Source organism: Plasmodium coatneyi, chromosome 13, assembly GCF_001680005.1.
Source record: "Plasmodium coatneyi strain Hackeri chromosome 13, complete sequence".
NCBI classification, from domain to species: Eukaryota; Apicomplexa; class Aconoidasida; order Haemosporida; family Plasmodiidae; genus Plasmodium; species Plasmodium coatneyi.
Genome location: NC_033568.1, coordinates 1,017,104 through 1,031,737, shown reverse-complemented (window position 1 = coordinate 1,031,737; position 14,634 = coordinate 1,017,104). Strand labels below are relative to the sequence as shown.

General features: G+C 39.8%; 4 protein-coding genes across 4 annotated transcripts; 2 read left to right on the top strand and 2 right to left on the bottom strand.

Moving 5' to 3' along the window:
- Positions 1-2,413: 2,413 nt before the first annotated feature.
- PCOAH_00049550 (Uncharacterized protein) lies at positions 2,414-4,221 on the top strand (the record flags this gene model as incomplete). The annotated part of the gene is made up of 6 exons (XM_020061737.1): positions 2,414-2,713; positions 2,908-3,187; positions 3,361-3,502; positions 3,727-3,844; positions 3,968-4,041; positions 4,196-4,221. 6 exons carry the CDS (start codon positions 2,667-2,669, stop codon positions 4,219-4,221), a joined length of 687 nt encoding a protein of 228 aa, XP_019917344.1.
- Positions 4,222-5,759: 1,538 nt separating this feature from the next.
- PCOAH_00049540 (DNA helicase) lies at positions 5,760-9,023 on the top strand (the record flags this gene model as incomplete). Its single annotated transcript, XM_020061736.1, has 2 exons — positions 5,760-5,913; positions 6,108-9,023. The coding sequence occupies 2 exons, from the start codon at positions 5,908-5,910 to the stop codon at positions 9,021-9,023; spliced, it is 2,922 nt and encodes a 973-aa protein (XP_019917239.1).
- A 584-nt stretch (positions 9,024-9,607) lies between these two features.
- Positions 9,608-10,731, bottom strand: PCOAH_00049530 (Uncharacterized protein; the record flags this gene model as incomplete). Its single annotated transcript, XM_020061735.1, has 4 exons — positions 9,608-9,787; positions 9,947-10,031; positions 10,213-10,266; positions 10,616-10,731. 4 exons carry the CDS (start codon positions 10,729-10,731, stop codon positions 9,608-9,610), a joined length of 435 nt encoding a protein of 144 aa, XP_019917462.1.
- Positions 10,732-11,352: 621 nt separating this feature from the next.
- Positions 11,353-14,227, bottom strand: PCOAH_00049520 (Ubiquitin fusion degradation protein; the record flags this gene model as incomplete). Its single annotated transcript, XM_020061734.1, has 10 exons — positions 11,353-11,727; positions 11,834-11,959; positions 12,157-12,197; positions 12,294-12,375; positions 12,516-12,609; positions 12,761-12,891; positions 13,040-13,108; positions 13,263-13,348; positions 13,577-13,706; positions 13,810-14,227. 10 exons carry the CDS (start codon positions 13,810-13,812, stop codon positions 11,644-11,646), a joined length of 846 nt encoding a protein of 281 aa, XP_019917361.1.
- Between the last annotated feature and the right edge of the window lie 407 nt (positions 14,228-14,634).

Below are 14,634 nucleotides of genomic sequence, written 5' to 3'. Positions count from 1 at the left end.
AACATGTGCTTTCCTATGCGATGATAAAAAAAAATGCTTCCAATTGCTAACGTTGCAAGGAAAAATTAACTGCTTGCATTTCCGATGTGGCAAGCACGTACATGATATTTCCATTTTTCTCAAAAGACTTTAAGCGCTCTATCTTTAGTGGTGATTCGTCAGTCTCACCCGTAACGTACACCTTTATGAAGTGCCATCAGCGCGTTAAATTGACATGTGTATTTCTGTGAGCTTGTTTAAAGTTACCTTTTTTTTTTATCCCCTCGATGTGAAAGCGGGTATGTGTCAGTCCCAATTTTACATTTTGGCCTTTCATGAAAATTTCAAAACGTGTAGACAAGCAATTTTGTGTGGAAATAAAAACAAAAAAAGGACATGCTTTAAATTCTTCTGTCCACGTAGACTTCACTATTGTGTGCCCAAATTTTTTGATGACAACGTACTCAAATGTATGAATTCTTTTATGTTCAAAAAAAATAGGACATTGTATTATCGCGTTAATCCTTGCGAGCAGTGATGTGTGGCGTCTGCTTCGGGTTACTTGTCGCCCCTTTTTGCTATTTTTCTTTTACCATTTTTTCTCCCCGAGGGAAAGAAAAAAAAAAAAAAAGGGCGCGCCAAAGCTTCGGCTTATTTCTTCACATGCACATATACATTCACAGCATATTAAGTGCAATTTTTTTTTTTTTTTTTTTTTCCGAAATGTAATGTGCTGTGGTGGAACATTTTGGCTAGCTCAGATATTACATTTCTCAAAGGCGGAAAAAACGTAGAGGGGAAAAAAGAAAAATTGTATAACGAAAAAGTGCAAAACGAAAAAGCGCAAATGCGTAAAGAGTGTAGGAGCGAAATGCAAAACCATCGACTAAATCTCCCCCACAGGCGAGGACTCAGCTACGCCCCCTTCCCATTAATGTGTAAAAAAAAAATTATCAAATGTTAGGCAGTTTCTCAATTACACACTCGAGAAAGACAATATTTACAAATTTTATATGTACATATAAAGCCTCAGATCATACTTTAAAAAAACGCAAAAGTGCATAAGAAAGAGCTCCACGCAGGTTGACATGAAAATTGCTCCTCCAATGGATGTAAAAACGGGGAGGGGGGAGCATATCATCCTCCATGAATCGTGGTACACTTGCCTGATTATCCATACTTGGTACTTTTTTAAATATATTTTCCCTATTGTTACATCTTTTTTTGCCAAATTGGAAGCACACTTTATTGATTGTTAACAGTCCACAAAAAAAAAAAAAGGATAACACTCCTACTTAACTGTTAGCACATTTCTCCTCAACAATGGTGTTTCGCAGCAAAAGGACCATTTTAGAAAAGTGAAAAATGGAAAGAGCGTGTGTAAATATTTCCTCCCGCGCACACATTTAATTCTCCACCAAACAAAACACGCATAAGAAAAGGTATGCGCAACATGTTGCGGTTTTTCTAATCATATGCTACACGGTACATATTTATATAATTGACTCATTTGACATTTTTCTCATGTGTAAAAATTGATCCCATAAAATTAAATGTAAAATGGAGATAATGTACTGTACGCTTTAAGGGTGTGTGTGTTTTTTTTCTCTCTCTTAAGAACATTTTCCCTTCACGTTATTACACTCGGGTGGGAAAAAATGAATAAATAAAACACAAGATTGTTATTAATCTTTTACACACTTCCCTAGGATTGACAACTTTGAAAATACTCATCCGTGGTAAGAACTTTTATATGCAACGTGTGCCAATAAAAAACAAAAAAAAAAAAAAGGGGGAATCCTTCCATGAGCTGTGACGTTACATTTATGTAAGATGATATCCATAAGCACGTAAACTACACATATTATATCACCCAATTTTCCCCTTTAAAGAAAAACCATCTCTGCTTTTCCTTTTGGTATACCAAATGTGAGATTGTTCCATTGTGAAAAAGTTTCGAATTGCTAAAAGCCTTGGATGGAAACTCCTTGAGAAGTAATATTTTTAAGCTTGGCATGAATTTTCCTCAATTTTATCACCCTTAATTTTATGAACATATATTTAACGAATGACCAAGCGCGGTAGAAAAAAAACTGGAATTTAATTTAAGTGGCTTTTTACAAGTACATCAATTTTAACGGAAAAGGCTTACCACGCGATTGTGTGGCATCGAATAAGAAATCTATACACCACAGGGAAGGAGGGAAAGCGCGGACACAATAAATGCGAGAAACCCGATAACCAGAAAAAAAAAGTTACGTCACTGACTCAGGTTAACTGAACGAAAACCATTTGCCCCTTATGCGCTCTCAAAATTTTTCCATTCTGCATGAAGCAACAATTTTTCTTCCGAATTTATGCCCTTTTCGATTGTTCCACTTATTTTTAAAAGCTTTTTTTTTTTTTTTTTTTTTTCGTACTTTTAAATGTTCGTAATATATGCTATCATTTTATTTTTATTATTTTTTTTATTGTTTTATTTTTGCCTGTTCGCATATGCCATATCTTTCCTCATATTTATTTAAGTTGAATAATTTAAAATTATTCAATTCAGTTGTGAGATATCGCATTGGAACAGCATCATTTTCGCGTGCCTACATACGTAGAACATTTTTATAAATATTGTGTAAAAGGTTAAAAATTTCTCCGTTCTTTTTTTTGGGGTCATTTGGTTAAATTTTTTCAAAATGGGTGTTGAAGACATATCCGCTGAGGAGCTAGAAAAGGCGACAAGGTAATATAAAAAATGAGAATAGGAAAGACATTCTTCTGTTCACTCCAAATGAAGGGATTACACCTGTTCTTGTTTTGTCTTTACGTGACAGTTTTTTTTGTTTTTTCCACACAGGTGCACAAAAATGCAACAGTGTTTTCGTTTACTTCTTTACATTTTTGGAGAAATAAAATTCCCCTCCTCGCCTTCCGCAGATCCTTCGTTTCGATAGAATCGGCTACCCAAATAAGCAGAAGATACGTCCGAAAAAAGCTAGAAGAGATTTTTAACTTGGAAGAAAATTCCCTGTATGAAAGGAAAAAAGAGATTAACGACATTGTTGCCAAGGTATTGACAAGCCTCCTGGAAGAGGAAAATAGGAAAAAAAATGAAGAGTTGCGCGCTAAGGATGCAAACACGCACAGCATAGAAACGAATGACAAGGCTGATCAGAATGGGGAAAACTGCAATTCGAGGAAAAGGCGCAATAGCCAGGTAAGTCTGAACAGGCACCTCGAACATTGCTTACACATGGCATTTTTAGAGAGCCTCAATATCGCATCATTTGTGTACACCTCTATCACGGCATTATATCTCGCACATTGTGTACTATTTAAACGAATAAAAAATTGCCTACCCATTTTTAAACCCACGAACACTTTTTGTAGAACAAGACGAAGGGAGAGATTGTAAAAAAGGAAAACTTGAATGATGATAAATCGTCTAGTGCAGAGTCAGATAGCAATGATAGAAGTTCATCCAAAAGGAGGAAAAAAAATGACGAACCCCTTTCTGCTAGGAAAAAACAAGGTACTAAAATGGAACCAATTGATTTTAGCTCAATGTTCTTAAATGTTAAAAGAAAGTTACCCCGTCCTTCAATCCTCCCTTCCTGCCAATTGGGGATAGACTCACGTTTTTTTTGCTCTAAATTCGTAATGCGATTCTGACAGCACCATATATACATATATGTATACGCACATGTGCACACCTTTTGGCTCGTTTGCCCCCCTTCCCTTTCCCCTTGTAACCAGCCAACGTGATGACGAAGGATTACTTCCTAGACAATTCCGAGTCTCTACTTTGCAACATATCGGATAACATAAAATTAAAATTGGAGCCACGAATTTTCAGCACGGGAAGTTGCGGATGGTAGGAAAATTCACTTCAATCATCCATATCAATTTGTTGCAATTTACTTATATTGTTACTTTTTTTTTTTTTTCCTTTGCATCTACATGGCGCCATTTTAAAATTACCCCCCCCTTTTGCCAGGCACATGATGGACAAGGTGTATCTGCTAGTTGGGGATCACAACGTTCTTTGCCAACTTTGCATTAACTGTTCAGGTAGATCGACACATGAGAGTGATAAAAAGAGCGCACACCATACCATTTCCCTCATAGTACATAACAGTGTCGTGAAAAAATCTGACAAAGTGTAATTTAAAATATGCTGAAACATTTTGATTTTTCACTTTTTCGTTTTTATTTTTGCGTACAGTTATCGGCAGCAAGCAGTGGAACTAAATGGTCAATGATTAAACGAATGTCATGAGAGCAAGTGGACGTGGACCCAGCAGACAACTCGCCGTTGTTAAAGTGGCCGCGAATTGACTTCCTATTGGCCACGTGTTGTTCGACAATTGTTTCGAATTGATGTGAAAATCGAAGTTGCTACAAAAAGGCGAGACGCTTTGCAGGGAAAATGGCTTTATTAAGTGTCCTTTAATTGTTTACGTTGTTCCTGTAAAAGGTTGTTCATTTTTTTCCCCCACAGAAGTGCTATTATTTTTTCCCATTAATTTAAATTTTTTTTTTTCAGTTTTTTAAATCATTTTAATTAAAATATCATTTTTTTCAATTGCCTTTTAATGAATTACATGTGCCACGTTGCCAAGTTGCTTATTCCCCCAAAGTGTTTTTTTTTTTTTTTATGTGTTTGCTTTGGAGGTTTTCCTATGCTCGCGTAAGTATTTCCATGTTTTCCCTGCCCGTGTGAGTATTCCCATATTTCCTTATGCGCACTTACGTTTTTCTCCCCTTTTTACGTTTCCTATGCCACCACCCCTTGGGTCAGGAAAATAAAAAAAGCGAGCAGCACTTGTGTATGATGATTTACCTGCAAAATGTGTGTACTCCCTTTTTACACATTTTACGAATAAATTTACCCATTTCGGATGCAAAAAATTGCACTGTTCAAATTTTTGGCGCTTTTTCAAATACCCGCGGGGAGGAAAATAACAAAGCAATGGGAAAGCGCGCCAAAAGGAAGTGACTATTCAGCTTATTTTTTCCTCCCAAGGAGAAGGCATACGTATGCGCTACTAAATTGATCGAATTGTTTTTTCTCGTTCTTTCGCGTTTTCCTGCAGCTAAGGTCGCGATAAAAACGTGTAAAGTCCCTTTTCCCGAACACAGCGCGACGCACGTACGTATGTGCCTGCTTGGGCGCGAGGTGTGCTGCGAATTGGGATTTCTCTCCAACAAAATTGGGATAAAAGGAGCAAACCTTCTGTGCAGTATCAGCAGAGCATCTTAAGACACATGCATTTCTTTGCCTTCGCAGGGGTTACTATTTTTGGTTTAATGCCAGAAAAAAAATTAGCAAAAAAATTTTTTCAAATATGCGCTTAAAAAAGGTGAGGAGAAAGCAAAAAGGTTCATCTTAAAACAATCGGTAAATAATCCCACATGAGGACATCCGCGCAGCTCATTGGGGCCCATTACACATTTATTTTGCACAAAATTTGCAAATCGTTTTTCAAGGCAACATCGAGCGGGGGAAACCGCTTTATCGCATGAGCGCATGCCAAAAAAAAAAAAAAAAAAAAAAAAAAAATATAATTTTTTCCGAAGGAAAAGAGGAAAAAAAAATATTCGCACAAAATTGTAAATGTACACCACTAAACACACAAGAGCGAGGAAGTGCAAAGCAATGCCCGAGTTCCAATAAAAGCACAACGAACTGATATCGAGCCGTGCAAAGTTGCAGGGATAGGCAACGAAGTTGCTGGGCGAGCAGGAATTACAATAAATTACTGCTGAAGAAGGGAAAAGCTTAAAATCCGGAGGACATAACGATTGTGCGGTGCGCATGCTACGAGTGTGTACACCTTTCAAGAGCAGGAATAAAAGGAAAAGTAGATGTTTTGCACCCACCCCCATTTGAGGGGCCCCTTTAAATAAAAACCATTCCACCTTTTCCACACAGCAATGGAGGTAATACAGGAGATGCTTGATAAGCGTGGAAAGTGGAACAAACGATTCCACGTTTCAGTGCACCATTTTTTTTCTTTTTGCATCTTCGCACTGGGCGCATATTTATGGCCCCCACCAAGGGGTGACTTCACACGTAACATCACCCGTGAATGGCTCCCTCATGCCCTGCCATTCTTCCCACACACACACCGCAGGACAAGGATAAAAAACTGGAGGAAGACTTAGAGTCGAACAAGTACGACATTGACGAGGAAGACCTGTTAGACGATGAAGGAAGATTAAACGAGGAAGAGAGGCAAGCGGAGCTGGAAGGAGAGAGTCTGTTTGAAGAGGATGAAGGGTTCATATTCGGAGTGGACGATGAAAAGAAGGAAATGCAAAAGCTCCGAAATTTGGGGCTAGACAATGACGAGTATGATGATGATTTTATCGACGATGAGCTGGACTATGAAGACAACTTGAAAGCGAGAAGAGCAGCAGAAAGACACATACAAATGCAAAGGAAACAGGAAGGGAAATATGAAAAGAATAAATTTTGGAAGACACTAGAAGATCAGCTAGAGGGAGATGATGAAGAAGAAGACATATTTGACAAAGTAGCAGAAAAAGTTGCAAAGAGAAGAGAAAATATGCATCTCTCAGCAGAGGAAACAGATATCCCTGATTTATCAAATTTGGAAAGCGCCAAAATATGTCTCTCTGTAAATCCAAAGGATGTCATATTTGATGAAAGATACCAGCAAGCAGCAGACACATGCTTCCGCTACTTCCTGCATAAGTTTTCTTTGAAAGATTCCATGGGGGTCAATTTGGACCAATCTATCCAATCAGAAGGAAATGATGAAGAAAGTATGAACAACTCTCATCAGTATTATATTGACAAAATAGAAAAAATGATTTTAAATGATAAGCACACCCTAATCGTGTCAGCGAAACATCTGATTCAATTCCATTGTGAAAATTTAGTCCAATGGATCGAATTTAAGCCAGAACAAATATTAGAAGTGCTACACGAATGCCTCATGGTGGAGGCTTATAGAATTTCTCCAAAGCTGTATAAAGGAAGATTGTGCAAAGTCGTTTTGAAGGACTGGCCCTATTCTACTCAGTTAAGAAATTTAAGGTGCACCGAATTGAACACATTAATTAAAGTCACAGGGGTGTGTATAAAGAGGGGTTACGTATTGCCTAAACTGAGAGTCATGTACCTGAAGTGTAATTCTTGTGATACCACCTTATCAGAAGTACCCATTTATTTTGCTGATGGGAAGAAACCAGTACTTCCTAGACGCTGCCCACACTGCCAATCGGCCACTTTCTCAGTGGACAGAATCAAAACGGCTTACACAGATTTTCAAAAAATTACGCTGCAAGAATCACCCAGTTCTGTTCCAGCTGGTAGAGCCCCCAGACAGAGGGAAGTAATAGTCACAGGGGATTTAGTAGATAAAGTAAAACCAGGAGAAGAAGTAGAAGTACTGGGAATATACAAAACCAAGTACGACATAGGACTGAACATAAAGTACGGCTTCCCCATTTTGCAAACAGAAATTGAAGCAAACAATATAGAGAGAAAAGAGGATATTCAACTGAGTGAATTAACAGAAGATGACATTAAGGATATTATAAAATTGTCCAAAGATCCAAACATAAGGGAAAGAATTATCACCTCCATCGCACCAGCTATTTGGGGACACAAGGATATCAAAACGTCTATTGCGTATGCATTATTTGGAGGGGTCCAAAAAGGGGGAGACAAAAATAATGCAAAAGGTAGTGACAACAGCAACTTTGGAATTCAAAATAAAGACATTTTAAATAGCTTCAAAGGGGGGCATACCATCAGAGGAGATATCAATGTGCTTCTTTTAGGAGACCCAGGGTTGGGAAAATCACAAGTATTGCAATATGTGCATAAGACTAACCTAAGAACTGTGTATACAACTGGTAAGGGAGCTTCCGCCGTTGGTTTAACTGCTGGAGTGAGAAAGGACTACACAACTAACGAGTGGACATTAGAAGGAGGAGCATTAGTCTTGGCTGACGAAGGAATCTGCATCATTGACGAGTTCGACAAAATGACAGATAAGGATAGAGTCAGTATTCATGAAGCCATGGAACAGCAATCCATCTCAATTTCGAAAGCTGGTATTGTAACGACGTTAAGGGCTAGATGCGCCGTGATCGCTGCTGCAAATCCGATATATGGTAGATACGACCCGACGCTGACATTTAAAGAAAACGTAGATCTTTCTGATCCCATTTTAAGCAGATTCGATTTAATTACCGTCTTGAGAGATATTCCAAATGTGGACGAGGATTTTTACCTAGCCGAGTATGTCGTCACAAACCATCAATTGAGTCACCCGAAATTGGAGAACACACAAAATTATCAGAAAAGAATTGAAAATTTAAAAAATGTGATTGTCTCCTCTTCTGCGTATGAACCAATTCCACAGGATTTATTGCAAAAGTATATCATCTATGCGAGAACCAACTGTAAGCCGAGCTTGTCAGATGTGCCCTATGCAGAAATTAGTGCAAAGCTTTCCAATTTTTACAGCCGTGTTAGACAAAAGGCTAGCGCATCAGGGGGGTACCCATTAACCTTAAGACATATCGAAAGTATCATTCGTATTGCTGAAGCAAATGCTAAAATGAGATTGTCTCAACAAATTGTCTCCAAAGATGTAGATTACGCAATTGCAACGTTGCTTGAATCTTATGTGTCCTGTCAAAGATTCGCTGTCGCTAAACAGTTAAGTAAGGAATTCGCTAGGTACCGGGCTCTCTTCAGAGGTGGCCATGAAGTCCTTTGCGAATTGGTTAGAAGAACCATACAACAGACCATCCAAAGGGAAAATCTAAAAAATGCATCTGCCAAGGCCTTCCAAAATGATGCCGAATCGGGAACCGAAAACGAAACGGAAATTTTGAACCCGAACAATGTTTTCCTTCCGTTGCAAATTTTTATGAAAACAGCCATGCAGAATAAGTTTTCCGAGTACCAAATTGTCAACTGGATGAAGTCCAAGGTTTTCAACGAGCAGTACGCGGTTATAAAGCGGGACGGCGTCGAGGGCATCATCAGCAAAAAGTTTAAGCTGTGATGGGGGGCGCCAAGCCAGGCCAAGCGGGTAGTGGCAATTTGCGGCCATTATTGGCTTGTTACATGCATACATAAACCCACCGTAGTGATTGCCTTACATGGGTGTATGGAACTCTTTAAGAAGTCAGAATGGACATCCTCCACAGGAGCATACATCCTTTTTTATTTTATTGAAGGGGAGTATTCACTCCACTGCATAAGCTTACACTGTTGTTGAGGGAAAAAAAAAAACGCATAACAGGGACTATATAAATTATGCTCATCCTACTGTAAAGATTTTTTTTTTCCTATCCACCCCATTTGGGGCATTCTAATCCGACGCTGCAAACATTGCAGTCGTGGGTATAAAACTATTCCATACCGTATAAGTGTCAAAGTTTAAACAAATGTTAAAACATTTCCATTGGAAGTGTTTCCACAGGAATGCAGAGCATCATGTGATCACGTGCGATCATTCTGTGCGAAACTGGGGAGTACAACACACCACGTGTGCCACCCTTACATTTTTAAAAAAACGAGAAAAAAAAAAGAATATATTGGAGGGATAGAAATTCCTCTTGTTCACATGACGGCGCTTCTGCACATTCACCACTTGTATGCAACGAATTTTTCCTTGAAATTTTTTAAGTGCAGCGTTTCTTTCATTTTTTCCAGAAATGCTGCCGTGTTGGAGTTGACCCTTTCTGGGGCGTCCACAGGCCCTATGGTGGCGCTGCTAACGTTGTACTTGTCCAGGTGTTCCTTCGCAATTACGTATTTTCCGTCCTGTCGGTGGAGGAAGGTTGTGGGGGTGAATGCGCAGGTGAGTATACATGCGTAGGAGTACACGTATCTATGCATCCACGTGGATATGTGTGTTTGGACGAGGCAGGTGTGTTCCCGCGTGTACATTCTATTTGCCTCCTTTTCCGCTTTTCAAAGAACCTCTATCAGCATGTGCGGTCCATCCGGGCGGTTGCACTCGCGGAAAAGGAAAAACTCCTTCGCGCAAGCTGTGGGATCGGGGTTCCTAATAAATTGGGGGCCAACAAAACGAATTAATAGCTATTTCATGTAATTTGTCCCGCTTTGCATTTCGGGATGGAACAAACGAAATGTTCGTTCGGAAAATTCTATTACGCGTCATGCGGCTGTCAGATTGTGGGTTTTCCATTTGCATATAACCCATTCTGTGGGGAGCGTAAAAATACCTGGAACAATCCATAAGGTTGTTAATCTCGTCTATGCAGTAGGAGTCCCCTGTCCTGTGGTGGACGTAACGAAGAGAAGCGTGATGAATTATCGTTGCAGGTAGGTTGGCACACGGCGATATGATATGATATGTGCATGAGAGGGGGGATACACTCTGACCAGTTCATTACGTTTAGGAAGTCAGTTTTCACGAATGGGGAGGGCAACGTGTGTGCTCGCCGTTTCCCTCTCTCGACGTTCCATCTCTTTCCTTTTTTAATTTTCCTCGTCCTTTCACGGAAAACGCTCAAGAGGTCTTCTACTTTTGAACTTGGTCCGAAAGAGAAGACCCCCCCACCCCGTGTGCATAAATATAAACATATATACGAACATATGTGCATATATTTATTTGTGCGTGCTTACGTTTTGGAGCATTCCCTGAGTTCGGCTTCCACACCCCTGCACCTGCTGGGGTCCCTCTTGCTGCTATTCAAGCATGTGTAGTAGTTTAGTTTTATCTCTTCACATTTTTTGTTCATTTTAAACGGTTGCCTTATTTTTATTTTCGTGTATAACTGGTTGGTCTGCTGGAAATGGCGCTGCAATCAGATGCGCTACCACGTGATACGATGCTATACGATCCTTTGGGGGGTTGCACACAGATTTGGATTGGTCCCTTTGTGAGGTGATGCATACAACGTGTTGGGCAATCGCTCCTTGTGGGTGGTGAGGGTGTTAACCTTGTTCCTCCGTTTTTGCTTCCTTAACGGTTGGTGCGATATGCCGTCACATCGCCTGTTCGACTGCTCGTTCCCTCATGCAATTTAGTTCTTCTCACGGTTTAGTGATGATGAGTAGGGGACCCTCTTTCGTGTTCAGTGTGGGCCGCAAAGGTTATTTTATTTTTTCTTGATTCCAAATTACGCTGCTCGGGTTAAGCTATCATTATCACGTGCGTTCTACTCTTCCAAAACTAATCACACAAATGTTTACACTTACTGCATACATTTATGGATACGCCGCGATCACACCAATGCATTTTTTTTCTCTCTATATATTTTGCGAGAAGATTTGAAGCAATTGTTTTCGCTATGCATATTGGATGAGGTGACTTAAAAATTTTTTTTTTTTTTTCCGAAAATGGGCTTTCATTTTTCGGATCGTTTTGGGTAGTTTTTCCCCTTTCGCATTTTTTTATTTTTTTTGTTGCAAGTTGCTAATCATACATAAAACACATTTTAACAAAAAATATTTGTGAATACGCAGAGGTGACGTTAAAAAAAAAAAAAAAAAAAAAAAAAAAAAAAAAAATTTAATACACAAATTTACACGAATTCGAATTATGGCTTGTGAAGAGAAGGAGCTCCCTTCAGCGTGGTAACTAAATGGAGGCAAACCGAACAGGAGCCAAAACGTATACAAAAGTGTACACTGCATGCCCTTGATTGTCCTCAGTTTTTTCGTTCTTGAAATTTTCCGATTATTCCAGGGATACGGCCCTTCCTTAGCAGATCTTCATACTCGGCACACTTGGTCTAAAAAGGAGGTCATTTGGCAGCATATTTTAGTACTTCACTTATTTATATATGGATCGCATTTACATGAAAAGAAGTATTATTGATTGATCGTTTGAAGAATTACCCTGACTCCTCCAACTAGCTTATCCTTCCACGGCTCAATATTTTCAACAACCTTCTGCTTGACTTTATCCTTCTTACTGGTTTTGCAGACTTTTCCATCTGTCCTTTGTCCCTTTCCTTTGAATTTCTAAAGCGGGTTAAGGGCCCATTTGTGATGTTTGTACAGGTACACACACATTTGCGTGCTGATCAGGGGGGAGCTCAAAAGGCTACGCGAAATGGTCGTATGGAGATCCCTTTAATGCTAAATGGAGTCCACATAGCAGTGGCGTGACTCCCCTTTATAGTTTATATATATATATTTTTTTTTTTTTTTCCACTTACGCTTTCTTCCACGGACACGGGCTCCTCTACATATTGCACACCTGTGATGTGAGTGCACGTAAAAAGTATGTATTACTGACTACCTTAAAATGGATGCAGAAATAAATGCAAACGTTGGTGCGTGCAAGTGTAATTACTTTGGTTGTAGTCCGCTGGCTCTTCAAATTCAACCTCGACGTCCGTTTCGATAATAGTGCATGCGAAGGCGGGTTTCAAGTCCTGCGTGCCAAGAAAAGGGTGCGTAAAAATTGTTGTGTATATGTAGATGGAACAAACAAGATGGGTTGCTAAAAACCGGTCCGTTCACGCACACATGTTAGGGCCATTTCGAGCCGCTTCTAAAAAAAAAAAAACTGTACCACAATCTTTATCTCGTATGTCTTTCCCAAGTAGTGAATTACGATATTGTCGCCAATGGTCAGGGTGGCGTAATTCCGCAGGGCCGTTTCAAGGCTGAATGGAGACAAAAAAAAAGAAAACCGTTTTGCACATTTCAGCCTAATCAATCAAGCACAAAAAGATGCTCCAAATATAGCAATACACACATTTGCTTGTTGATTAGGGGGGGAGGTACCCCCTTAACCCTGAACCCATGTAACTGTACACAGCTCTGTGGTTGGAGAGTTCCATAAAATCCGTCGAGCACGGCTTCAGTTTAACAAATGTGCCTTTGGGTAGGCTAACGCTGGTGACTCTCACGATGTCTCCTTCCTTCAGGCACAGCTGCTGCATCATCTGCGAAGGGAGGGCACGGAAGAAATGCCATTTATACGCACTTACATAGGTACACCATTAATGTGTGCTCTATTAAATTTGCACGCTAGCGTGAGCGTCGTTTTCGCTGGGAGATTAATGCCTCTCGTGCCAATTCAGCGTCCCTTACCCAGTATGGCATGTGGCACGTCCCCTCGTCTGAAATAAACTCCAGAACCCCACTGTGTGTGCGCTTCTCCTGTAATGCAATTTGGAACAGATAAATTTGGTTGTCGGTGAGTAATTGCCAAAACAGGTGTGTCGTCCAAGGGAGCTTCCTCCTTATACACTTGGGGTCATCATTCAACTGGCTTCATTTGATGTAGACCCCTTCAGGAAAAAACGACTCTTACCGTGTACGGGTTAGAAACTTCGAACAGCATTGGCCATGAAATGTGCCTCCTAGCTAGGGCATTTAGAGCAGTCTGTGGAAGTATAACTTGGGGTAGTGAAACGAAAGGGAAGATGGATTACTCGAATGTGTAGGAGTAGAACGACACGGTGGAAAAATTAAACATGCCCCTCCCACGGTTAATCGTTTTCAACACGTAGTATTATTTGTTTATCATGTATGCACATCAGCTGTGCCTGATGAAGTAGGTTGAGCTGACAGTGTCCTTCTAGCAGCACTGCTGGGTAAGCACGATCAGCACAAAATAGTAGTTACTTTTGTTTCCATTTTCCATGTCATCTTTCCCAATGAATGACACAGGATAGCAAGTGTATTCTTCCGTGAACGGTTCGGATATGTTTAAAAAGTCCCTTCCCAGGAAATTATTAAAATTCGTAAAACTCCACTGCGGAAAGGGGAATAAAGACAATTTTTTCCATCACCTTTTTTTTTTTTTTGAAATTTCGTATATACATCATGCTTACACGTTTTAATGTTTCAATTTTTACCATAGTTAACACGATGATTGTGAAAAAGAAGGGGGGACCAAAAGAACTTTGATGAATTTTTTCTTTCCTTTTTCGTATTTATTTTGTGAAATGTTATGTAATCATTTGGCTGGGAAGACTTCTTCAAATTTGTGCGGCCAGGGGGGTGTTTAGCTATTTTGCTGTTTGGTTGTTTGGTTGTTATGCCGGTTGATTATTAACCGAGTGGACTGTTCAGCTTGTGGACTGCTCCCCCCGTTGACCAATCGGTTGATCGATCAATCTACTGACTGACTGCACGAAAAAAGTCGTATCACGGCAAGGAAGGCAGTTTCCCTTGCCGACGTGGAAAACTGCTATAATATGTTGGCAAGCGGAGTGTCACACTTCCGACTTGGCGATGTACCTGCGCGTGCGCTGGGCATGCATATAAATGCATACGTTCGCATACACGTTTTTTTTAATTTCCTTCTTGCAATGGTCTTTCTGCGCAGAAGCAATTTTAAGTCTCCGAAAATGGAGCGGACCCCTATAATCCTTCGTGCTATATCCTGCAGTTTTCTTTTGAGTTATATTTTTTTTTTTTTTTAAAAAAGGTGAAATGTGGAATGTCATACATTGGTATTTGCTACAACGATTGGCAATATATATTTTTTTTTTCCGTGCAGAAGAAATTCACGCATTTTTCTCCACATAAAATTTTTTTTTTTTTTCGCCAATTTTATTTCGAAATGGCATGTGAGGGTTGGAAACCTTTACAGTGTCATTCCCACTGTCTGCACGGAGCGAGAAATACATGCATATTTTCCCTCGAACGGTGTGGCTGTTTTGCAGCGCTTTTTGGAG